At 40.9% G+C, this 26,485-nt stretch overlaps 1 protein-coding gene across 1 annotated transcript in view; it reads right to left on the bottom strand.

Annotated features, from left to right (window-relative positions):
* F9 (coagulation factor IX) overlaps window positions 1–15,601 on the bottom strand; it is a 48,058-nt gene extending 32,457 nt beyond the window's left edge. The window contains exons 1-4 of the mRNA XM_074199587.1: window positions 15,483–15,601; window positions 7,712–7,875; window positions 6,736–6,760; window positions 467–580 (exon numbers count right to left, since the gene is read on the bottom strand). Coding sequence (XP_074055688.1) covers window positions 467–580; window positions 6,736–6,760; window positions 7,712–7,875; window positions 15,483–15,549 — 370 coding nt within the window. The 5' untranslated portion in view covers window positions 15,550–15,601. The remainder of the gene's footprint in view (window positions 1–466; window positions 581–6,735; window positions 6,761–7,711; window positions 7,876–15,482) is intronic.
* Window positions 15,602–26,485: the final 10,884 nt, after the last annotated feature.

The following is a 26,485-nucleotide window of genomic DNA, read 5'->3' as shown; positions in this document are numbered from 1 at the left end:
GAAATGCTTGCATTGAAGAGATCTATATCCCACTGGAGTGTTATCATCTTCATAGTGCCTTTACTTAGGCATTTAATAGATGTTTGTCCAAGGAAGTTAAGCTGAACTGACAGGTGCAATTCCTCCAAGGCTGTCTTAATAGCCAACAGTCAGTAGTCTTCCCCTTCTGCCCTGTGGTTTGACTGGAGAGAGAGCCTGCAGGGCTAGATTTCTTTGTCACTTCTATTGCTACCTTGCTGACCTAGGTAAACCCTATGAGTCATTCATTGTATATCCCTATAATGACAATACGGTTCTAGGCAGTTACCTCAGAGCAAATACAGATATATGTGGTGTTTTAGAAAGTAGAAAGTAAATATTGTGAAAAAAATCATAAAATGTCCTGAGAATTAAAATGTTATATTTACCCATTTTGTGTGTTAAGCAGTTTTTCAACAGAAATCAATTCTGGACTGTATTGACTTACCTAATTCACAGTTCTTTCCTTCATATCCCCTTGGGCACCAGCACTCATAGGCATTGATTTCGTCCTTGCACACACCTCCATTTAAGCAGGGATTGGACTCACACTGATTGCCATCTTTGAGATAGAATAACATACTGAATTAGCAGAGAAGCTACCCACTTCTAAACCTCAGACTCCCAAGTTCAGAGAGGATATGAGCCTATATTGAGCATCAAGCCAGAACAGCTGATTTGAGATATAAGCTAGTAGCCCTCAAAATGAATGATCTCAATTATTTTTGGAGCTTCTAGAAGAATTCCCTGAGGAAAGAAGAGTAGCCTAGTGTAGTGAGAAAAACAATGGATTTGGACTGTGACTATCTTGAGAAATTGATACTTTTCCAAGGGTAGTCACCTGCTCTTCTTACAAGTCATCTGGTTCACAAGGCTTTATTTATACTGTAAAGGACATGAAAAGAACTTCTATTTGAGCCCATGGAGAATGAAGACCTTCTCTTCCATACACCTATAGACCCAACTAGACCTCCCTCTAGTGTTCTGAGTCTAGTGCTGCTTCTAATGCTGCTTATCTTCTAGAGATTATTCATTCACCTACAAGGTCTTTACCTAGACCTTCAAGTATCAGCCAGGATGCTTGAGACTTAGGGTCTTGCCATTAATATAAAGGTGCAGGTAGTGGGAAAGATAAGGTAAAATGAAGGTTTAGAGGGAGGGTAATGACAAGAAATCTAGCATATTAGAGTTTTTTCCACGTTCTCCCACTAAAGTACTCTTCTGATGTTTCATCCTGGCATGGAGGTGTTTAGTCTTGAATCCTTGAAGATTGTGCCAGGGGAGCTGATAGGTGTTGCCAAGCTAAGAAGGCTTTGGATTATATATATCTGTCTAATAAGGAACCACCCTGCCTAGGGGTAGAAGCAGTTCATGTGCATAGGGATTCTTCATTTCCTTGAAATTAATAAGTATTCCCTCTATTAGTAAAGCTGACTCATGCCCTCAATCTCATTCTCTCCTACTTTCTCCAGGATACTGTTCTAGCACCCATCCCTCCTTCATGCAATTTAAAGCTTTTCCTTTCCACTAGCTCTTTTCTGTCAATCTACAAACATATTCCAATCTCTCTACTCCTAAATAATAAAAAAACCATTCCTTTGGCCCTTCTTTTTCATCTAGCTACTGTCTCATCTCCTCATATTGAGCATCTGGGGTGGGATGGGAACTTCAGTCTTATAATTCCAGAGACAAGATGCCCTCTAAATAAATATGTTGGTGAAATGTAAATGACTACATCCTAAAGTGGCTGCTACCTTCACCACTATTCTCTTTAAAGTCACCAATGATCTAACAGTCAAATCCTTTGGGCTTTGTCTGACCCCATCTTCCTTGATTACTCTTTAGCATTTTGCACTGTTAGCCATTGAATACTCTCTCCTCCCTTGGTCTCTGAGCAATCTCACTTGCCTGGTTCTCCATTAACTTCTCCAACTACTTTTTTGATACCCTTCACTAACTCTTTGTTTTCTATCTCAGCTCTATAATATGGTGATGCTTGTCCTTCATTTTCTTTTTTTTTTTAATTTAAGGCAATGGGGTTAAATGACTTGCCCAAGGTCGCACAGCTAGTAAGTGGCAAGTGTCTGAGACTGAATTAGAACTCCCCTCCTCTTGACTCCTAGGCCAGTACTCTATCCACTGTGCTACCTAGCCTACTCCATAATGTAGGTGACCCTCAAAGGTTAACCCTCAGCTCTCATTTCTCTCTACACTCTCTCTTTGGCAATCTCATGTGCTCCCATGACATTACCTATCATCCCTTAGTTGGTAATTTCCAAACTGCTCTCTAGCCCTGTCCTTTCTTCTGCACTCCAAACCCAAACTTCTAAATACTTACAATACTTCTTCATGAAGATGTCTCAGCAACACCTCAAACTCCTAATATCCCAAACTGAGCTCATTATCTTTCTTCCCAATCCACTCTTGCTTTTGACTCTACTATTTTTGTCTCTAACAGCCCTGTATGCATAGTCTCCCATGGCCACAACCTTGAGTTTTCTTTGAGTCTTCCTTCACTATCCTTTTTTGCATCAAGTACTGGGTATTATACCTGATTTCATCCCCTTACTGCCCCTTCTCCCCACCTAGTACGTCCCTCCTGTGCCTTCTCTTCCCTGTTCTCATTGCTGTCACCTCATCAGGACCTACCTGTAATATTGTCACTCTGTTACAAGTCATAGAATTATAGGATCATAGCTTAGAAGTACCTGGAATGACCTTACCACCCTCCTTATTTTACAGATGAGGAAATTGATTTAGATCTAGAGCTGGAAAGGACCTGAGAATTCATCTCATGTAACCCTTTAGGGATGTGAAGGGACTTGCCCAGAACTAGTCACACATAGGAACATAGATCCAGAACTGCGAGTGACCTTGGACATCATCTAGTCCAAATCTACCATTTTATTGATGAGGACCCTGAAGCAGAGACAGTTGACTTGATTTGCCCAGGGTCTTCTCCTCCTCATTTCCCTTTTATATCTGCCAGAATAGTTACTCTTTTGTATTGCTTTATTCATATTACACTGTTGAAAAATCTTTAGTGGATCCCTATTTCCTGCCAAGGAAAATTCAAACTTTTCCCTAATGTTCAAGGACTTCTCTAATCTGACACCATGCTGCCTTTCCCACCCTATTTTGGGTTGCTCCCCTCATTTACCCTGTGTTCTTAACACTGACTTTACTTTTGCTCTCTATGCCTTTTCTCCATATAGCTCCCAATGCTGTTCTGATTGTATCACTCTTTCCAAGTGGCCTTCGCTGCTACAAAAACTTAGCCCATCTCTGTGGATCCAACACAGGGACTATCATTCCTTCCTTAGGGGAAAACTACTCACTCCAATTTTGTGACCACAAACATGTCCCAGTACATGTTGGTACAAATACTCTAATTTTTTTTCTATTGCTTAAGAGCAACAACAAAAGATGGTAGCACTGGTTTATGTTCTCGGCAACGTTGGGCACTTGTTTCCAAACACACTCTGCTAGCACTTTCCATTATGGGCTGACTCCACTGAATTATTGAGGATGTTGCAGTGAAGGGCCTGGGCTTCCAGCCAGCTATGCAGCCACTCATTGGCTGAAACAGGGCCTGGCAGCTAGTGTCACTTCATCTCGCCTTCAGCCTTCCCTTAGGGACTTGGGTTTTTGCTGGGGGGCTAGGCAGAGCTAAAGGTTAAGAGGGGTCAAAGAAGATAGGCAAGTAACTCATGCCAAGTGAGACATTCATCTTGAGAGCTGCTAAGCTGGTCTTTATTGAAAAATTATATTGGGCTAAATAGTCATGGAGTCATAGATGGGCAGAGGAGGAAGGGACTTTGGAGAACAGCTTGTCCAATCACCTCATATTACAGAGAAGGCAAGTAAACTACCAACATGAGTGGGGTGGGTGAGGGGCGGTTGGGTTGGAGATAGCTAATATATAATGGGAATAGGGACTAGACGTGTATTTACATTGATGAAAGGAACACCTAGGTGAGGAAAATCCCTCTACAACCTGTCCTGAACCTTGTAGTCTTGGTCACTTGGCTGGGGACACTGAGAGATTAAATGATTTGCTTAGGATCAGTGTCCAATATCTTTCAGAGGTGATCTTTGAACCCAGTTCTCCCTGACTCTGAGTTCATCTCTTTATCCAATACACCATGTTGCCTCCATAATAGGGATAAGATGAGGAGGGAACCTTTGTTTTCACTGGCTTAAGGGACTCCCAGTATGAACGAAGACAAATAACTATAGCTTAGTTTTAGAGACTCAGTTTACCTGGTAACATTTAGAAGTTGGTCATATCGCCAATATTTGTTAAAGATAGAATCTGAACCCAAATCTTCCTTCCAGGTGCCACGCACTTTGCGTATATCAATCTCTTTTGATTCTCACAACACCTCTGGGAAGTGATTCAGGGAGTGTTCCTGAGGGGGCTAGGGGCAGGGCTTGAAAACAGGGGCATTGGAGTTCAAACTAAATCTCTGGGACTTAGGACATGTGTGACCATAGCCAAGTCACATTCTCTTCTCTGAGTCTCAGTTTCTTCATCTGTCAAACAGAGAAAATGCCTGTCATATGTTCCTCCCAGGATTGTGGTAAACATAATGTTTGAGTTGAACTTGGCAAACTACTAAGTACTACTCGAATGTTAGCCAGCGATTGTTAAGTTCCAGCCCCATTTTACAAAAGATCAACCTGAGACTGAAAAAGGTTCAGTGACTTCCCCAAGGTCACTCAGCTGGTACATAGCTGAGGCTCAACTCGAGGTCCCTGCCTGCCTAGGTAGTACAAGATTACATCACTAATTAATTGGTAAATGAATTGGAGCTAGAACCCTGGCCTTTCATCCTCTTATGGGTGACTCTACTGCTCCATGAAGTGATGAGAAAAGTGAAGTACAGAGACCTTAATTCTCAACGTCTCATACTTCCTAGGTGTGTGTCTAAGACAGGACTGAGGCTAGAGACCTGTGGCTTGAAGGCTTTGCTTTTGAATGAGGGCCATGACTTCCATTGGTGATAGTGAAAGAAAAGGAAAAGATCATCCCCATAAGAGTAATAACTAGTAATAGTAGCCATTGAAATCTGAAGCACTGGAGCAGCTGTGTGATGCAGTGGATAGAGCACCAGCCCTGGAGTCAGGAGGACCTGAGTTCAAATCCAGTCTCAGACTCTTAATAATGACCTAGCTGTGTGGCCTTGGGCAAGTCACTTAACCCCACTGCCTTGCAAAAACTAAAAAAAAAGGAAGAAGAAATACAAAGCACTGTCTAAACCAGAATGTTTCATTTTGTCTTCACAATAACCCTGAGAGGTTTGTGCTATACTTTATCTCCATTTTACAGTTGAAGAAACTGACAGCTTAAGTGACTTGCTCAGGTCTTATAGCTAGTAAATATCAGAGGCAACTTGCAAACTCAGGTCTTGGTGACTGACTATTATGTCCAACTCCCTATTCCTGACTCCACTGCAGCTACTGTGCCCATCTGTAGGGGTTTGACCTGTTCCTCCAATGGAAACTTCCCAGTATTTAGAATTAAGTCCTCCCCCCTCTCTTGCAGGTGCTCTCCCATCCAGTGATGGTGACCTCCTTACTGTTCCAAAGGGAAAAAACCTCTGTCTCTCAGCTGGGGGCATTTTCTCTGGCAGCCTCCCATGTCTGGAATGCCCTCCCTCCCTCAGCTAAGTCTGGTGGCTTCCTTTAAATCCCAGCTAAAGCCCCACCTTGTATCCCACTGTGCCTGCCTGCCATTCATTTGCTATTTATCCTGTCTTTAGCTTCATTGGTCATAGTTTGTATATTGTTTCTCCCATTAGATTGTGAGGTCCTAGAGGGTGGAGACTGCCTTTTGCCTTTCTTTGTATCCTCAGGACAGTGCAAGGCCTTTAGTCTTAGTCATTGTTTTTCAGTGATCCCATATAGTGTTTTCTTGGCCATGGTATGGGAGTGGGTTTTCCATTTCCTTCTCCAGTTGGTTGTATAGAAAAGGAAATGTAGACAAAGAGGGTAAAGTGACTTGCCCAGAATCACATAACTAGTAAGTGTCTGAGTGCATATTTGAACTCAGGTCTTCCTGACTCCAGATCTAGCATTTAATTCACTGAGGTGTCTCATTGTCCACATTTAATAAAAGTTTATTGATTGATTGTAGTGCTGGCAAATGACATCTAGCTGGTGATGTCCATCCCTCAGCTGTCTCCTCCTCTTTGCTCAGGTTATAACAATGCCTATGAGAGGAGGTACAAGACTAGAATCAAAAAAAGCATGGAACTATTATCAGATTACTCACTCTCATGGGGAGGGGGAGGGAAGGGAGAGAGGCAGAATAATGTGAAACTCAAAAAAATGTTGAAAATTATCTTTCGTGTAATTGGAAGAAAAGAAAAGAAAATTTTTAAAAAGCATCACCTCTCAAGCTTAAAAGTTGTAGTTGTGAGTTCTAGCTCCCTCACCTTCTACCTGTGTGACCCTATCTTTCTGAATTCAGTTTCCTCATCTGTAAAAGGGGATCATAATATCTATACTTCTGACCAGGATCAAGGGAAGTGTACGTAAAATGATCGTGCCAACTGCCCCTGCCCCAGTTCTCAGAAGACCTCCGGCAGAAGTAAGACTTCCAAGAAGGTACCTCTGCCTCAAAACCTAGGTCATAGCAGGAATGAGACCGATGGCTCCGCATCCCTTCTGACAGATATCATTTGTTTCCAGTGAGATGAACTCAATACTTACCCACATACTCCTTCCAAAATTCAGTCTACGAAGAAAAGAGAAAACAATAGAAGAAAATGAATGGTAGCACTACTTAGCTCTTTTTATATTTAAAACAACTTTTATTGATATCTTTGGTTTTTAAACTGCATTCGTTTCTGGACATATTCTTCAAATGGAATGTATCCTTCCCTTGTAATAAAGAAAACCATTTAAGAAAAATGATTCCTGATACAATAACCGTGTCTCATAACATATATAATTCTAACCTCTGGATTGGAGAACAGGAAGATAAACTGGAGCCATATTGTACCAGATCTTTAGATTTATACCTTGGAAATCATCAAATACTACAAATTAGGACTTCATTTGGTCTGCTGTTGATTTTTTAGACTCAATAAAGTGATGGAGAAAATGTTTCTAATGAGATTAAATGTAGAAGTGTACCAAACATAGGATTTTTTTCCCAGAAATTTGGTTGTTAAGCATCTACCAACATAACTCCTGGTAAAATAGATTTCAACATCTGCTCTCTGAGATCATGGATAGTGAATATTTTTAAGTGGTTTAAAATATAATCATCCTTCTTATATCCTAAGAAATCAATCACATTCAAAATTTCCCATCATATTCCATCATTTACTTTGCCCAGGTATGTGGTTATTAAGTGGTTCTTACTCCTCCTTTGTTTAGATTTATGTTTTCATCAACAGAAGTGCTCCTTTTTTCTAACATTTATTAAAACACATTCTGTTAAGTTGTGTATATGAGTTTTGTGTTCCTACCCTTCCCCTCCAATTCTTCCATTGTGGGCCAACTATACAGCAAGGAGTATCTTTCTTTATTCATACTTTACTAGATTGGTTCTTTTGAAGCATTTCTACTTTGCTAGGATCTGTCAGGGTTTGAGTTCCTCCCCGAAGAACCTCTGTGAACCTTCAAACAACTGCGCACCATAAGGTAGAATGGGAAGAGGATACTAGTGGGAAGTACTTACTGTCTTTTCCGTGTTTTCAAAAACTTCCCGAGCCTCTTCAAAACTACATTTTTCTTCTATGCATTCTCTTTCAAGGTTTCCTTGAACAACTTCTTCCAGTTTACCTGAATTGTACCTCTTCGGTCGACTGAGAATCTGGGAGGCATTTTCATGGTCAAGAAAAACTGAAGATAAAATCAATAAACATACTATTGGCATATGAGAATCAAGGTCAGGAAAGAAAAATCCAAACAGTGACTTTATTTTCAATTCTAATTCAAGGTAGTTTGCCATTAGAGCCCAGGATTAGGGTCTTCCCATGGGAAACTTAAAGATCCACCTTTGGGAATTTGAATCTAATTTTTCTTTTAACCAGGATTTTTATGGTACTAAAAAACCCCACTAGGCTTTCTTTTTTGGCCTGAGATTAAAAAGAAATCCTTAAATTCGAACTCATCAAATCCTTGCTAATCACCTTTGGGACAACTCAGTGAGTTGCAGTCAGTCACTACGCCTACATGAAGATACAAAGAAAGGCAAAAAAATATCAAAGCTTAGCTCAAGGATCTTATAATCTAATAGAAGAGATGATACGCAAGCAAATGTGTACAAGCAAGCTATATACAGAAGAAATAGGACATATTCAGTAGAGGGAAGGCATTATAGTTAAGGGATTGGGAAAGATTTCTTATAGAAAGTAGGATTTTAGCTGAGACTTGAAGGAAGCCAGGAGACAGGGCAGAGGAGAGAGGGCATTCCAGGCCTGTCCAGTGAAAATCTGAAGTTTCATGAAGCATCAGCATAAGGCCAATGTCACAGGACAGAAGTGTATAAGGTGGGTAGAAGGGGTTAGAAGGCTGAAAAATGGGGGGGGGGAGAGGCAGGTCAGGCTGCAAAGGGCTTTGAAAGCCAAACAGATTTTTAAATATTTTATCTTGGAGATGAAAGGGAGCCAATAGAGTTTGAGAAGGGGAGGGAATATGGTCAGATACGTCATTTAGAAAGATCATTTTATCTTTTCAGAAAGCAGTTGTCCAAATGTTTTGGCTACATAGTCAGTCCTGAAATGACCAGTGCTTGATGGAGTTTTAGCTGCAGATCAGTCTCTTGTCACTATTGCTATTGATTTTAGGTGGAAAAGGTTCCCTGCATCCAGATACCATGAGTACTTCTCCAAATTTCAGAAACTATTTATATTTTGTCATCTTAGAGGGTTGAAATCTCTTTAGTCTTAGGAAACTGACACTTGAATAGATCTTCAGACATTGAGGTACAAAGATTTCCCAGTTATAGGTACAGTCACTATAGATGCAGACCGTGATCCTCTTAGTAAAAGGAATGTGTGAGATGCTATGGCTGAAACCAGTCAGACCTCTGGGGATGGGCCTCAGTGAGGGTAGATTCCTCCTTGATGCAGTTACTCAACTAATACTTCACTAACATAGATCTGATCAGGCTATTTCCATACTTAACAAATATCAGAAACTCCTTATTGCTGTTAGGATAAAATAAAACCTTTTCTGTTTGGCATTTAAAGTCCTTTGCAGTCTGACTCGAACCCATCTTTCCAGAACCTTACTGCAGAATCTTATTCCAGTTCACGTGTCATAAGTTTTAGGCCAGTTGAATTACTTGTTGTTCCTCATCAACTCCATACCATCTCCCACCTCTCTGCCTTTGCACAGGCTTTATCCCCTGCCTGAAATGACCTCCCTTTTCATCTCTACCTCTTGGGATCTTTTCTCCCACTATTACTTTCTTTTATTTTGCATTATTGTGTAATCGCTTATATGTGGATATCTTGATTTCTCCATAAGAGAATGTAAACTTACTGAAGGTAGCCACTGTTTTCTTTTTCTCTTTGTCCACCAGTACCTATAAGGTGCCAGGAGGTGTTTAATAAATGCTTGTCAAATTGACTTGATCCCCAGATGAAAAACAGTCCCAGTCCATTGGGATCACACTAGAAGCATCTTCAGGTTCAAATTGAACCAGAATTTATCTCTGCTTTGAGAAGCCAATTCCTTTCCCCCAACATATCCCAATGAAGCCTCAGAAGGACTGTATTCAGGGAGTGTATATAGATAATGAAAATATATCTAATTAACACCGTGCATTGTCAAAGATTCCTGGAGATGAGACCCTAGTTCACAAGAATAAAGCATCTGAAAAGGCTAGAAGCCCATTTGAACTTGCCAAAGAATTTTGAGGATTCCTTAAATGAACTCTAATTTGCCACAATTTAAGAAACAGGGCAGTTGATCTATGGGGTAAGAAGGAAGTTGTTTCTTACAAGAGTCCAATGGAGGGTAGCTGTATCCCTCCCTTCCAAGGATGTCTGTTGGTTGATAAAAGCAGAGACAGCCTCGGCCTCTGTCCTCATTTTAGTCTGGCTCATTACACTGTGGGAATTGAGTTGTAATTTTTAGACTCTAGGAGAATATGAACACTAGCTGATGCCTTGCTAGAACAGACATGGAGGCTCTCTGGAGTTTCATTGCTTGAGTGACTTTCCTTGGGTATCTCTGCTGGTGTCTCTATGTGGCGTAGACCTCTCTGGGGAAAAGATGATATTTTGTTGTTCATTGGGATACAAAATGCTTGAGGTTTCAAGCACCAAATGCACCAAAGGTCTGGGAACTAAAAGCTCAGTCTCAGCAACAGTTGCATCCTTGACATCACCAGCATCCATTGCTATTCTTTTGGCCAGGCTAGTGTCAGAGGTTGTGGGACTTTGAGTACCATATGTAAAGTTTATACATTTCTCAGGTCCCCTTGACTCCAGGGCTGGTGCTATATCCACTGAACACCTAGCTGACCTAAGTCCACATCCAACTTCAGACACTTGATACATATTAACTGTGTGACCTTGGACAAATCATTTAACCCTGATTGCCTCACATCCGAGGCCTTCTCCAATCTTCCTGATTCATATCTGGCCATTGGATCCAGATGATTCCAGAGAAGAAAGTGAGGCTGGTGACTTTGCACAGGCTAGCCCTCCCTTAAATCCAATTCACTTGCATGTCATGGCATCACCTCCTTGATGTCATGGTCTTCTTAGAGAATGATCATCATCGGGGCGGCTAGGTGGCGCAGTGGATAAAGCACCGGCCCTGGAGTCAGGAGTACCTGTGTTTAAATCCGGTCTCAGACACTTAATAATGACCTAGCTGTGTGGCCTTGGGCAAGCCACTTAACCCCATTTGCCTTGCAAAAAAAAGAGAATGATCATCATCATCATCATTATCATCATCATTACAACTCTCAGAATAGTTTGTGTTGCTTAGGCTTACTATACTTGATTGATTTCAATATTGCAATTTGATACAGCAATATTAAATCTAACATTCACAGAAATATCAGTTTCATAATAATTCATAGTAAGGAGCGTATCATAGAATAGGATACTGTAATTGGAAGGTATTGTAAAGGGCACCTTGTCTTAACTACTACCCCAAACACGAATTGCCTCTACAAAATCATTAGCAACTGGCCTGCCTTTGGAGGCCTCCAGAGATGGGGAACTCTTCCTTGTAAGATTTTTGTTGTTCAGTCCCCTCGGTCATGTTTGACTCTTTGCGACTTCACTTGGGATTTTCTTGGCAAGGATACTGGAGTGGTTTGCTGTTTCCTTCCCCAGTTCATTTTTTAGATTAGGAAACTGAGGCAAACTGGATGAAGTGATTTGCTTAGGGTCACAAGCCTAGTAAGTATCTGAGGCTGGATCTGAATTCTCAAAGACCAATCTTCCTGACGCCAGACCTGACAATTTATTCACTGTGTCATCTAGTTGCCCTCTCTCACAAGAATATTTGTTTCATTTTAAATGATTCTTTAAGGTCTTTCATTGTTATATTAGACTGAAATCAACTTCCATAGCATTTCACCCTTTTGCCCCGCTTCTTCCTATAGTCAACCAGATTAAGTGTAATTATATCTTCATTAATAATGTGATTCCTTATAAGACAATCCTCAGGAATTTGATTATGGTCATCATGATTCTTGAGCCAGCTAGGTGGCATAATGGTGACTAGAGCACCAGGCCTGGCATCAGGAAGTCATAAGTTCAAATCTAGTCTCACTCTTCCTAGCTTTGTGACTTCTTTGTTACTTCACCCTGTTTGCCTCAGTTTTGTTATCTGTAAAATGAGTTGGAAAAGGAAATGGTAAAGCACTTCAGTATCTTTGCCAAGAAAACCCAACATGGAGGCACAAAGAATCAGATACCGCTGAAAAATGACTAAATTGCAACCATGAGTCTTAGTTTTCTTTTCTCTATACTAATTGTGTTTTATTGAATCCCACTGTCTCTTCCTCTCTTCCTACTCATTTGGTGATCCCCAGGTCATTTAACTGAAACTTTGACTCTAAGATTACCTGCTACATATGATACCCTTTCTTCAGCTTATATTCTTGACTTCTTTTTACAACTTTTTATACTGTTTATACTGTTAACCACCTCCTTCTTCCTGTTGTCCCTTGGTTTTTATAACATTACTTCTTTCTCCTGGTTCTTCTGTCTGTCCCTTCCTTCTTAGCTTCTTTCCTGGATTACCAATGACATCCCATTTTCCCTTGGCCATTTCCCTAAGACTTTGTGCTGGGCTCTTTCTTCATCATCATCATCATCATATCATCATCATCATCATCATCATCCTCTTCTTCCTCCTCCTCTTGCTCCTTCTCCTCCTCCCCCTTCCTCTCTCTCATAAGCTCCCATTAGTTCAGTAATCTTTGTTATTGAGGTGATCTCCAAAGTTCAGTACCCATCCCTAATGTCTCTCCTCATCACCTATTCATCGTCACCAGCTGACTAGTAACCATTTCCACCAAAAGATCCTATGATCATCTCACACTTAGTTTGACTAAATTGTAGCTCATTATTTCCCTCCTTAACCCTCTCCCTTCTCCAAATCTCCACATTTCTGTTAAGGTTAACACAGTAGTACCAGTCACTATTGGCTTCTTGGTTCTCTCCCATCCATTTCCAATTAGTTGCAAAGTCTTGTCAGTTCTATCTTCACAACATCTTTCTCATTCATTCTCTTCTGTTCACTTTCAATTTGATTCTCTTCATTTCTCAGCCAAATTAATGTTTTCTGTGTGGGCTTCCATTTTTCATCCTTTCCTTTCACCAATCTATCCTCCAACTAGCTATTAAAATCATCTTTATGAGACACAAGTCTGAATATGCTGCTCCCATGCTCAAACATCTTTGGGAGTGGCTAGGTGGCACAGTAGATAGAGCACCAGCCCTGGAGTCAGGAGTACTTGAGTTCAAATCAGGCCTCAGACACCTAGTTGTGTGGCTTTGGGCAAGCCACTTAACCCCATTGCCTTGCAAAAACTAAAAAAAAAATCCCCAAACATCTTTGGTGCAGGGTAAAATGCAAACACCTCAGCAGAGTACTTAAAGTCCTCCAGAATATTCTTCCAGACTTCCCTTTTCACCCTTTCTTAAGTTCTGTATTCCAACTTCATTTGCTACACACCACAAAGTTGGTGTTTTATCTTCATTTCCAAACTAAACACCACAATCTATTACTTAAGGAGAATCACATATGTAAGTAAAAGATATTCATGGAATAAAAATAAAAGACTGAAAAATGAGTATATATTAGGTAAGTCTATCCCATAACTTCATGTGTTGGCATTGGCTAGCCCATTAGCCTGCAGGACATTGACTCCTCAGATTCCCTAGCTTTGTTCAATCCTCCAGGAAACCTTCTCTGATGCCTCCTGTTGCTATGCTAGTTACGTCAGTACTCTCTCCCTTCTCAAAATCTCCTGCACTTACTAATATGTAACCAGGTAGTATCCCTTGGTAGAAGATTAGCCCCTTGAAGGCAGGAACTAATTTTTCTCTTGTCTTTTTATCTCTAGTATGTGATAGAAAAGGATGATGGATTAGAATTAGAAGACTGGATGTAGAACCCTGGCTCTTTTACCTGTTTGGCATGATAGTAATGCTATTCAAGTCACTTCCCCCCCCCCCATCAGCCTCAGTTTCCTCATCTTTAAAATGAGGGGCTTGAACCAGATGACCCATAAGGTTCTCTCTAGCCCTAAGATACTGAAATGAAATAATGTTTTAAAAGTTGCTTTTTGAATGGAATTGACTCCAAGTCTGGAACCCTTTCCACTAAGTCCTTGAATAACATGGTCTCCATTCTTCTCCCTATGGCCTTGATCCCTTTCCCCTGGGCATACCCCAGCTTGTCAATTTCCCAGTGAAAATATGCTCCAACTGCTAAGGAAGTTCTCCATTTCACTTTCCTCCCCTAGACATCTCTATTGAGTACAAAGAGTCCTAAAATATCAACTCCTAGAGCTTAGAGACAGATAAAAGCCCTTCCTTTCTAGCTGTGACAGTGGCGATAGGGCTTGCAGATAAATCCCAGTGTTCTAATGAAAAGGTAAATGGTTGCACTGCATCCTGCAAACTTCGAGTGAAAAAGATAGATTCTTAAAATAGTACCAGGCAATTAGACCTTGTGGAGCTGTTCACCTTTCAAGTACCTTGGTTAACTTTGAAAGGTGGAGAGGTCTGTCTGTAAACAGTAGACAGCAAGTTGGCATGGTGGCTCTGGCTTCACCTGGCTGTTTGGAAAGGACAGTGGAAGAGAAGCACCATGGCCTGGTAGCAGATGGCTTGCTGGGCTTGGAGTCAGAAAGAACTGGATTCCAATCCTGCTTCTGAGTCTTACTAGTTGTGGGACCTTGACTAAGTCTTTTATCTTTGAGCCTTGATTTCCTCATCTGTGAGATTCAATTCAGTTCAGCAAGCATTAGAACCATCTGTAATGTACCAGGTGCTTACATTGGAAATACAGAGATAATACAGAGATAAAAACACAATGGTCTCTGCCCTCAGGAAACAGTCTATGAGTAAAGCAAAATAAATGCATAGTAGAGAGGGAGTCTGGAGAAGGAAATGACCAACCACTCCAGTATCTTTGCCAAAAGGACACCAAAAAAACTCAACTGGGCTCACAAAAAGTCAGATATGACTGAAAAATGAATGAACAACAAAACAACTTTTTTTGCTGTTGAGGAGATCCATTGTATTGTAAGCTTCTTGGAGACAATTCTTTTGCCTCTTTTTGTATCTCTGGTATTGGTGATAAACACTTGTTTCTTTCTTTTTTTGCAAGGCAAACAGAGATAAGTGGCTTGCCCAAGGCCACACAGCTAGGTAATTATGAAGTGTCTGAGGCCGGATTTGAACTCAGGTACTCCTGACTCCAGGGCCGGTGCTGTATCCACTGAACCTCCTAGCTGCCCCAACACTTGTTTCTTGAAATGAATTATTGAAGGTAAAGGGAATTTTGTTTCCAAGGCCTAAGCCTAAGCAAAAGTCTAACCCCTTAAATGACAAAGAAACAGGCTCAGAGAGGAAGTAGAAGTCACCTAAGGCCATATAAGAAAACAGGAACAAAGCTAAAACTTCACCCCGGGACTTCTACGTCCCCAATCAAATACCCTGACCTCCCACTCCTTGGGCCTCAGTTTCTACTTCTAACTAAATTGGGAGAATTTAATTAGATGATTTATAAGTTTAAGCAATCCATGAAACTTGCAGCATCTAAGAGATCCAAGAAAATCATGGAATTTTGATGATCAGAATTGAGCCTTGCCAATAGGAGAAGCCAGAAGCTACCAAGCCACCTGTGACCTCACTGGATTTTTTATCTCATTGACTGACTCTGGCATCCTAACCAATTAGCAGGAAGGTCCCCTAGCTCTTCATTTATACCTGTGACCAAAAGAAATTGAATAAGACACTAACCTGTGCCTTCAGCACCCAAAAGATATCCTGAATAGCAAATGATCAGAAATAGTGGTAAGTCAGTCATGTTCACACAGCAGCACCCAACCTTTGCTTGTTGATTGTGCAAGTAGAGAAGTTGAAAGATGGTTCCAAAGGGCAGGTGCGGATCTATTTGCTTCTGGTAAATAGTTAAAAATGCTGGACCAGGGTTTTGGCCCCCTGCCTATTAAGGTAGAAGGGGAAGGATGGCCAGTAGCCATCTTGGATGTACCAGTTTTGCCACAATTCTCTGGGGAACACCAAGGGAATGTGGGAATTGTAGAGTTAAGGAGGAAGCATCATGGGTTCTGAACCTCCATATACATAGGTTTCCCCTCTGAACCCTCCCACAGCCTGATGCCAACTCCTAGGGAAGTGTTGGGCCAGAGGTTTGATCTGGGGTGTGCAATGACTGGGATTTCCCCATTAGCAGCTTATTCTTTGGGCTCGGTAGCATCCTTTAGTTGTAAAATTCCCACATTTGACATAATTTTGCTGTGTTGAGTCCTTTCCTATCCCTTCTCTCCCTGGGTCTTGCCACTCTCCCCACACACTATTTTGTCTACTCCCCTCTCTTTACTTAAGAGGGAGCAGAAGATCAGAGATACCAAAGGACTTGCTCAACATCGCACAGCTCCTCATTAGCACAGCAGATTTCTGAACTCAGTCAAATAGACAATTCTACTATAATCCAAAGCTTCCCAGAAAGAGATGATTATACCCATCTGAAAGGTGAGGAAACTGAGGCTCGAGGAAGTTGAAGTTGTTCTGGGTCAAATATGGGTGCCACTCTGATGGGACAGTGTTATAAAAGCCTCAGTTCCACCCTTTCTTCTGTCCCTCCTTCCCCCCTGCTTCAACTAATTTCTTTACATTTCAAGCATATGTTCTTAGACAATTCCCTTCCTTTAAATAACTTTGGCAAAATGTGAATTTGGGAGTCTGAGGACCTGGGTTCAGATCTGACTTCAACTCTACTTATATGACCTTACACAAGTCACTTCAACTCTGAGGCACTCAAATTCCTTCTCTGTCAGCTGAGGGCGTTGGATTAGAAAACTTCTAAGGGATCTTCCTTCATCTTCTAAATCAGAAATCCTGCGAAAGTCAATGAATTATTAGCTGCTTTAGTGGATCGATGATCTCCCCAGTGAAAGGAACAGCACCAACTGGTGCCAAGCTACAGTGATAGAGCTGAGATCTGCAGTCAAGTCCTGTGACAAGATCTAGGAAGGCCATGGCAGCTATGATCAGTGGCGTGGGAGGGGAAACACTGGCAGGGTCCCCATCCCTAAGTGTGTGGGCAAACCTGCTCATTAGCTCGTAGGTGTATTTGCTCACTGTTTAAGGCTGAGCCAGCTGAGGTATTTCTCAAGGGCACTGAGAGATACTCAATGTTCCTCTGCCTCCAAGTAAAGCAGGAGAGTTTGTTGATAAAGGCCAATGCACCTGAAGAGATGGAAAAGTGGATAGAGGATGCCAATATAAACAGCACAAATAAGATAGAACTCAAATTTGTTTAATAACACTTTGAAATTGACAGAATGTTTTCCGTTCTGTTCTGGAGGATTGTCCATTATGTCTGCCTCCCTCCCTCCCACCATGTAGATCTAGTGGCTAACATTTATTAAGGACCTACTATGTGCCAGCCTTTGTTCTATGTGTTGAGAATGCAAAATGAAAATAGTCCTTGCCCTTAAGTATCTTGTAGTCCAGCCAGGGAAGAAAACATGTCCATATGTATATAAATATGATGCAGTGGATGGAGTGCTGGGCCTGACATCAGGAGGACTTATCTTCTTGAGTTCCAATATGGTCTCAGACACTTACTAGCTGTGTGATCCTGGGCAAGTCATTTCACTCTATTTTGCCACAGTTTCCTCATCTGTAAAATGAGATGGAGAAGGAAATGGTAAACCACTCTAGGATCTTTGCCAAGAAAACCACAAATGGGGTCGTGAAGAGTTTGACACGACTGAAAAAAAGCCCTAAACAACAACAGCACCACCACCACACACACATGTGGGTGTGATCCACAAAATAGATACAAGGGAATTTGGTGGTTGGGGGGAGCAGGGAAGAGGCATTAGCAGCTGTGGGGATCAGGAAGGTCTCATAGAATCTTGAAAAAAACTAAGAATTCTGAGGGGTTGAAGGAGAGAAATACATTTTAGGCATGGGCTTTGGCCAATGCAATGGCAGGGAGATGGGAGATGTGGTCTCAAGTAGAAGGAACATCAAGAAAACTATATGGCCAGAGCATCATATATATAGGATGGACTATGGTGATATAATTCTGGGAAGATAGGTTTGGACCCAATTGTTAAGGGATTTAGATACCAAACAGAGGAGTGTTTATTTGATCCTGGAGGCAATTGGGATCCACTGAAGTTTACTAAGAAGGACAATTTTATGACTCAATTTGAGCTTTAGGAAAATCAGTTTGGCAGCTATTTGAAGGATAGATTAGAAAGGGGAGAGAATCGAAGTAGGAAGACATAATATCAGGGTCATGATCTTTTACTTCATGTATCAGAGAATTACGCTAGTGGCAGTGCTGACCAGAGCTTTGTGTAATATTTGGTAGTAGTAAAGTATAATAGAAATAACACTAAGTACAAGATTCTAGTCCAGTTCTGGTTGTATCGCCTTGGGCAAGTCATTTCCTCATCAACAAAATGTGGTAGAGATAAATTATCTCTCATGATATTCAGAGCTGAAAGGAAACTTTGGAGTCTATTCAATGTAACCCTCTCAGTTTGCAGAGTCTGAAACTAAGGCTTAGTGAGGTAAAAGGATCTTTTCTAAGATTATGCGTCAGGATTTGAACCCAGATCCTGGACCTCTAAATCCAATGCGCTTTTTGTGAATTGCTCCCTTTCCATCTGCCCCACCCCAAACTGCTTCTTAATAGATGTTTTCTAAGATTCCCATCTGGTTCTCCATGACTGTAACACTAAGAATTGGTACAAAAAAGATCAAATGCAAATATGATAGTTGATTGCAGTGTGACCCAAACTTCATGGGAGAGAACTCTTTCTCCATAGGTTAAAAACTCACATATTTTGGGTCATTTAATTTTATATAACTCTTGTCTATCCTATAAATGCTCCATAAAATATTTGCATTTTTTTCTTTTTGGAAGCTATATATGGAAAGAATATTCCTCATCAGGAACCTTGATCTTGCTGAGGAAATCACAGGTTCTGTTTAAAAAAGTAATATTGGGGTGGGCGGAATCAAAGAAGGTATAAGGTCACTGTGCTGTTCAAAGTAGATAAGTCCAGTAGAAAATAAGCTCTCTGAGGACCAAAACTGTGTTTATTTCTGAATCCCTGGTGCCTAGAACAGGACCTGGCATATACACAAATAGAGCTATTCTTACCAGTGTGGTTATTCTCTCCAGGGATGCAGATTGCAACCTCTCATCCTGACTGTCTTAGATAACTCTTGGTCATAGCTTCCATGAGTTTGTCATGCAGAGTCACCTTGCGTACTGGGGTTGAGGGCATAGTCCTCTTGCTTCTGACATCATAATGATATTAGTGGAGCACATGAGTTGTCCATCAGTTGTCTTTTGCTCTTACCACTTGGCAGGCTTATCTTTTTTTCAGTTTCTTTGCTAACTGACTTCACTCTGGTTTTTCTTAGTTCCTCCTGACTCCAGGGCCAGTGCTCTAGCCACTATGTTACCTAGCTGCCCCCACTCTGGTTCTTCTAGGTAATCCCTTATTTGATATGTATGGCAGCCTACTTGTAACCCTCTGAGTGATACTGATTTTAAGATCTTTAAAGATTGTTACTGAAGAAATCCATCACAGAATTCAAGTTGAAAAAGGGGTTCTCCATACACACTAAAGGTCTCTAGAAATGTCTGTGCAAAGGACATTGTAGAATTGGTTGCACTGAGCAGCAAGAGATAGCAGAGTCTCCTGATAGAAATCCATAATCCCTCAAAAGAGTTTGATCTAACCATTTATACAAGAAAAACCAAGTGGACGAATAATGCTTATTGCCCAACACTGTTAGATGGATAACTATAGGGCTCATTCAAGTCTGTGAGAGTGTGTGTGTGCAGGGTGGGGCATGTTATGTGTGTGTGCATTTGTGAGTACTTTGAACACACGTTGAAGATGGACTATACATTGGGGTCACATTAAATAGAATGGTGAGAGGATAATTACAAAGCTATTCTAATAATCCTACACCTCATCTTGAAATAAAGATCCATCGTTTTGTTTAGTTTTTTCAAGGCAATGGGGTTAAGTGGCTTACTCAAGGTCACACGGCTAGGTAATTATTAAGTGCCTGAGGTCAGATCGGAACCCAGGTACTCCTGACTCCAAGGCCGGTGCTCTATCCACTGCCGCCTAGCCTCCCCATCCATCTTTTTAATGCCAGTGTTCTAATGGTTGTTTGGTATGTTGACACATAATAGGGACTTAATAAATGATCATTTCATTGAATTGAAATGAATTGTTGAAAGCAGACAATGAAGAGAGGATAGAACTACTCAACTCTTAATTTGCTTCTGTTTTCTCTGCTGAGACTTTTCTTTGAACTAGAAGGAGAAACTAAAAGTCACAGGATCTCAGAGTTGGCAGAAGTCTCAGAGGCCATTTAGTTCAATCCACATTCAATAAACAATCACCCATACTTCACCTGAAGACCTTTAGTGAGGAGGAACCCATTGACCTCCTGAGGAAGCACATTCTACTTTGGGGAATTGCTAATAGCTCAGAAGTTTGTTTTATTCCACTGGACATTACCCTCAGTCTACCTTTCTTCAACTTCCACTCACTATTCCTTGTTCTGCCCTCCAGCTTCTTTTCATTAATTCTCTTGATATTCTTGTCCTTTTGTTCCTCCATATGAATTCAGTTGGTTTTTTCCCTAGCTCAATGAAGTAATTTTTTGGAAGTTCGATTGGTATGGCACTGAAGAAGTAATTTAATTGTGCTAGATTTGTTATTATATCAGCTCTGCCTAGCAACAAGCAATTGACATTTGTCCAGCTATTTAGATCTGATTTTATTTGTGTGAATCGTGTTTTATAGCTGTTTTCACATAGTTTCTGAGTCAGCCTTAGAAGGTAGATTTCCCAGTATGTTATGTTGTCTTCTGTTACTTAGAATGGAATTTCTCTTTCTAGGTCTTGCTTCTGTGTCTTACTAATACTATATAGAAATGGTGAGGATTTTTGTGGGTTTATCTTATATCTTCCAACTTATTAAAGTTGCTAATTGTTTCCAGTAGTTTTTTCGATGATTTTCTAGGGTTCTCTAAGTATGCCATCCTATCATCTACAAAGAGTCAGAGTTTTGTTTCTTTACTACCTATCCTAATTCCTTCAATTTCTTTTTCTTTTCTTATTGCGAAGGCTACTATTACTAATACAATATTTTTTTTAGTTTTTTTTTTTTGCAAGGCAATGAGATTAAGTGGCTTGCCCAAGGCCACACAGCTAGGTAATTATTAAGTGTCTGAGGCTGGATTTGAACTCAGGTACTCCTGACTCCAGGGCCGGTGGTGCTGTATCCACTGCGCCACCTAGCCGCCCCTTCTAATACAATATTGAATAATGATGATGATAACAAACATCCATGTTTCACCACTGATCTTACTGAGGATGTTTCTAGCTTCTCCCCATTACATATAATGCTTGTTGATAGTTTTAGATAGATATTGCTCATTGTTTTAGGGAACACTCCATTTATTCTTATGCTCCATAGTGTTTTAATAGGAATGGGAGCTGTATGTTGTCAAAAACTTTTTCAGCACCAATTGAAATAATCATATGGTTTCTGTTAGGTTTGTTGTTGATATGGTCAATTATGCTGATGGTTTTTCTCATATTGGACCAACCCTGCACTCCTGGTATAAATCCGGCTTGATCACAGTGTATTATTCTAGTGAAAACTTGCTGTAATCTCTTTGTTAATATTTTTTTTAGGCTTTTGCAAGGCAAATGGGGTTAAGTGGCTTGCCCAAGGCCACACAGCTAGGTAATTATTAAGTGTCTGAGACCAGATTTGAACCCAGGTACTCCTGACTCCAAGCAGGTGCTTTATCCACTGTGCCACCTAGCCACCCCCATCTTTGTTAATATTTTATTTAAAATTTTTGTGTCCCTATTCATTAAGGAAACTGGTCTATAATTTTCTTTCTCTGTTTTGACTCTTCCTGGTTTAGGTATCAGCACCCTATTGGTGTCATAGAAGGAATTTGGCAGTTGTTCTGCCCTCTGTGTCAAAAAGGAATAGCTTATTCTCTTTTCCCCAGGAAAGTTCTTCAGATACTTGAAGAAAGCTACCATGCCCCTCCCTGCCTTCTCTTCCCCAGAGTAAATATCCTTCGAAACCAAGAGAATTGGATGAAAGCTGCAGAATTAGGCTAAAGAACTAAAGATGAGCATCACATAGAGAGCAATGGAAAGGTGCATGGTGGATGTGAGCAGGCCATAACTTAGAATCAATGAGAAGCTCCAAAGAAGAACTGGGAGCAAAGGATGTCAGAAATGAGGGATGACAGGGTAGCCATAATGTAGCATTATTGATGCAGTCAGCAAAAAAGCGGGGAAGACCTCCAAGCCATTGGGTAGATCCCTGGGTAGATATGGCCAAGTGTTGCAAAGGATAGGCAGGTATGAATGGATCGTGATCTAAATTGTTGGAGGGAACTCCTGAATCAAGAAAACTGATCCATTTGAATTTGGTTAGTGTTTATCAGAAGTCTTTTTGCAGCAAAAGAAGCCTTGGCTGCTCCACTGGCATGCCAGTCTTGAGCTGGTGGCAAGAAAAAGGGAAGGAGTGAGTATAAAGATAGAGATGACACCTGGGCACAAACTTGAAAAACATAATGCAGAGAAATAACAAAGGTATACTCAATGAGAATCATCAGTGCTCCAAGCTGCTGGTTTTTTCCAGGTAAGGATCCTGGGCTGCCTAGTTTTTCGCTACCTTTTCGACATTTCTCATTCACTGAACAACTCTAATGATTCAGACATTTATACTCCAAATCTGCCTCTCTATGGCTTCTGGTTCTAAGGAAGTCTTCTTCCTCTCTGCAGCCTCCTCCTCTGACTGGGAAGCTGGAGTCCCTTCATCCCTGTGGCTATACCACTGGTGGATGTGTTCTTTTCCGGAATCTGCATTTGAGAAAGGATACCCACGCCAGTCATGCTCACTTCTAATCTGGTTTGGTTCCTAACTCTTCTGACGTTTCCACTTTACTCCCAGCCTCCTGCTTTCAGCTCCCTTTTAGATGTGATCTTTCTCCTTAGACTGTAAGCATCTATATGGCAGGAACTGTCTTTTGCCTCTTTTTGTAACCCCAGGGGCTAGCATAGTGTCTGCTCACAGTAGGTGTTTATTCACTGTTGATTGATTGATTATATTAGCAGACTCTAGCATAGGGCCTGCACATAGTAGGTGTTTATTTGCTGTTTATTGGTTGATTGTGTTCACAGACGCTAGCACAGTGCCTGCACATAGTAGGTGTTTATTTGCTGTTTATTGGTTGATTGTGTTCACAGACGCCAGCACAGTGCCTGCACATAGTAAAGGCTTACCACCTACTTTATCTTTATTTTTCTTATGAGGATATTTATCCTGGTGAAAAGCAGACTCCGAGCTGGTACAATAGCTGTCATCAAGCATTTGAAAGTCTGTCACATGGCAGAAAGCTCAGTTCTGCTTGGCCCTGGAGGGAGGCAGCTTTAGGCTTTGTACTAGAAAAACCTTCCTCCCAATTAGAATGGTCCCCGTGTGGGCCCAGCTGCTTCAGAAAGTTCTTCCTCATTATCAGGTTCAGGCAGGGGCTTGAGCAACCTCCACTGCAGACTTAGTAATGGAAATTTTTCCTCAGACACACGGTAGAGTAGATGCCCTCTGAGGCCCCTTCCAACTAACTCTCTGATCTTGTGATCCTATGAAAGTCCCAAAGGATCCCACATGGCCTTAACACTAAATCTTATATGCTCCTTTGTTGAAAAGACCATTCTAGTGATGGAAAGGTTCTTTGGGACCTAAAGCTGGAAAAGATGCTTGTCTGTAAGTGTTATAAAGAGAGTAATGACTGCCTAGCTTATTCTTCGCTTTCCACCTTTTGGGGTAAGGCAAGGGAAAATTTTCTATAACTACTATGGGTCAGGAACTGTGATAAGCACTTTTATGAATATTGTGTCAGTTGATTCTCACAACCCCAGGGAGTAGATACTATTATCTATCTTACTGTTGAGGAAACTGAGGCAAATAGAGGTGAAGTGACTTTCCCAGAATCCCATAGTAGTATCTAAGACCATATTTGACCATTCCTTACCCCAGGCCCAGTGTTCTATCCACTGCACCACCAGGTCCCCCAAGGATATCTCCAGTGTCTCTATTTGGGGAAAACAAGGTGTGTAACTTGGGTGGAACAGCTGGAGGCATTGCTTCCATCTATACCGTTCTTTACCCTTCATAGCAATGGTATGTCCTCTGGTATCCTGGAGTCTTGCCCAGTCCCTAAAAGATGACTTTGGGGCTTGTTTGATATTATTTTCTCTGGGTTCATTTTGTGCCACCTGTCCTGGGCAAAAAGCTCACAAGACACTATTCTGTTCAGAACAGTCTATTTCAATATCACAAAGTATTTTCCTCCAGGAGACACAGCCTCAATGAAGATTTCTTTAGATAGCAGTCAGGTAAGCAAAATAGACAACCAACCCCGAATTCTATAAAGGCAGCCCTTTGTTTTCTAGAGAATGACAAGGTGAGCTGCTGTGAAATCCTGCCAAGGATCTGCCAAGAGAACTTGAATCTTTGCCTTGCTGCCCTCTGCAGGTCTTTATTCAGTGCAAAGATTCCAGGATGGCTGTTGTATGGCTCACCTAGGGAAGAACTTAGATATTTGTGACTCACTGGATAAAAACTTTCGAGTTGAATGGGAGTTTAGCAGTGATCAGGTCCAAACCTTTCACAGAGGAGGAAACTGAGGACCAGTGATGTCAGCTATCAGTCACTTTTGTTTTTGATTTTCAGAGTCATGTCTGACTCTTCCTGACCCATTTGGGTATTTTTTGTTTGCTTATCTTTAGTTTTTTGCAATGCAAGGTGATTAAGTGACTTGCCCAAGGTCACACAGCTAGGTAATTATTAAGTGTCTGAAGTTGCAATTGAACACAGATCCTCCTGACTCCAGGGAGGGCTGGTGCTCTATCCATTGCATCACCTAACTGCCCTGCATTTGGTGTTTTCTTGACAGAGATACTGGAATGGCTTGCCTTTTCCTTCTTTGGATCCTCTTACAAATGAACAGGATGAAGTAACTTACCACAGCTAGAAAGCATCAAATCTGAGGTCAAATTTGAACTCAGGACAATGGGTCTTCCTAACAGCAGGCCTGATACTCTATTCATGCACCACACAGAAGCAGTAAATAGAAAAGAGCAGATTTGAACCCAGGTCCTTTGACTCCAAATTCAGGATTCAAAGTTTTTTCTGTCACTCCTACTCCCCACTATTTCACACTGCCATTCCCTACAAGTGGTCTTTAGATTTACATGAATTAGTACAGATCTGAATGTCCCTATGTTATAGAATGCCAGAATCATATTGAGCTTGCAATCCCCTAAAACCCTTACATCTTTTAACACAAACTGCTGACTAGCCACATACTCTATAGCTTTTACTTGTGTGATTGATTTTTTACCCAAGTACAGAATTTATCCTAATTAAATTCCATCTTATCAGGCTGAGCTCACATGGTCTATTCTCCATCCAAACTGGTTTATTATTGGTTCCCTTTATATACTTCAGTGCCTTTGTTTATAGAGTCTCTTATACTCAGTATCTCCTCCACCCATGCCCTCACAGTCTTGAAATCTATCCATTACCCAGGAAGGAAATAGAACTTTTGGACTTGGTTTATGTGGGAATTTGTTTTGCTTGACAATACTTATTTGTTCCAGAGGATGGTTTTGTTTTTCTTTTCTCTTTCCCCAGTTGAGGGTGAATAGAAGGGGGGATGTGTAGGGATAGGGTAGCGTATAAAAAGGAAAGAAAGAAAAAGGAACCAATGAAGTATATTCAAATAGAGAAGATGAGAACAGAAGGAAGGCCAGAGAGAAGCACAGACAAATAGGACAGTTTTGAAAGTCACATGTTGCACTTATAATTAAAAGCAAACTGTATATGATAGAATCAGTTTCATGAATAATCCCCTGTTTGCATACTATTATATGTATGAAAATAATCATTTTATTTAGTGTTCGTAAAATTCAGAAGAAAAAATAAATAAAAGAGAAAAAAAGAAACTCTACCCATCTCTTAAGGTCCATCTTTGATACCACTCGCTCCACAAAGCTTCTCTGATGTCATTAGTAATAACCTTTCTCTTCACACAATATTTTGTGGGTACCACTTTCGTATGCTTAAACATCATTTTTATAGAGCTAAGGATTATGTACCTTTGAAGAATAAAAACTGTGACATACTCAAAGATGAACAGTGGGTGTAAGGAAGGATGCTACCACATAGTTCAGGAAAAATATATTCCAACCGTGACTTATATAGGAGAAATGCTATAGAGCAGATAACTTAGGAAATGTACTATTAGAGGAGATGGAGGTAGAGTAAGAGTTAACTTGATGGATAACCCTGATTGTTGCATTGAGAACTATGTAATGTTGAGTGTTGGATGGTTGTTTTTTCCAAACCCATTAGGCTTTATTAATAGAATCCAGGCTACTCAAGGGAGATGCAGTTTAGTGAGCATATAGGAGATGGAGAATTTGCTCCAGTTGTATCCATTCCTTTTTGCCTTACTTTATATACAACTGAAGGCCTTACTTTTTTTAGTCCTCTCCCAGGCTATTCCCTTACTTCTAGAATGATGATTCTGCCCAAAAGGGATGCTTCATTTCTTTGAGCTTCTCTATGACAATGGTGGTGGGATGAATTCTCCTGCATGACCTTGCTCAGGTGCTCCAGGGGTGACACCAT

The sequence above is a fragment of the Macrotis lagotis genome, chromosome X, assembly GCF_037893015.1.
Source record: "Macrotis lagotis isolate mMagLag1 chromosome X, bilby.v1.9.chrom.fasta, whole genome shotgun sequence".
NCBI lineage: Eukaryota > Metazoa > Chordata > Mammalia > Peramelemorphia > Peramelidae > Macrotis > Macrotis lagotis.
This window is presented reverse-complemented; position numbering and strand designations above follow the sequence as displayed.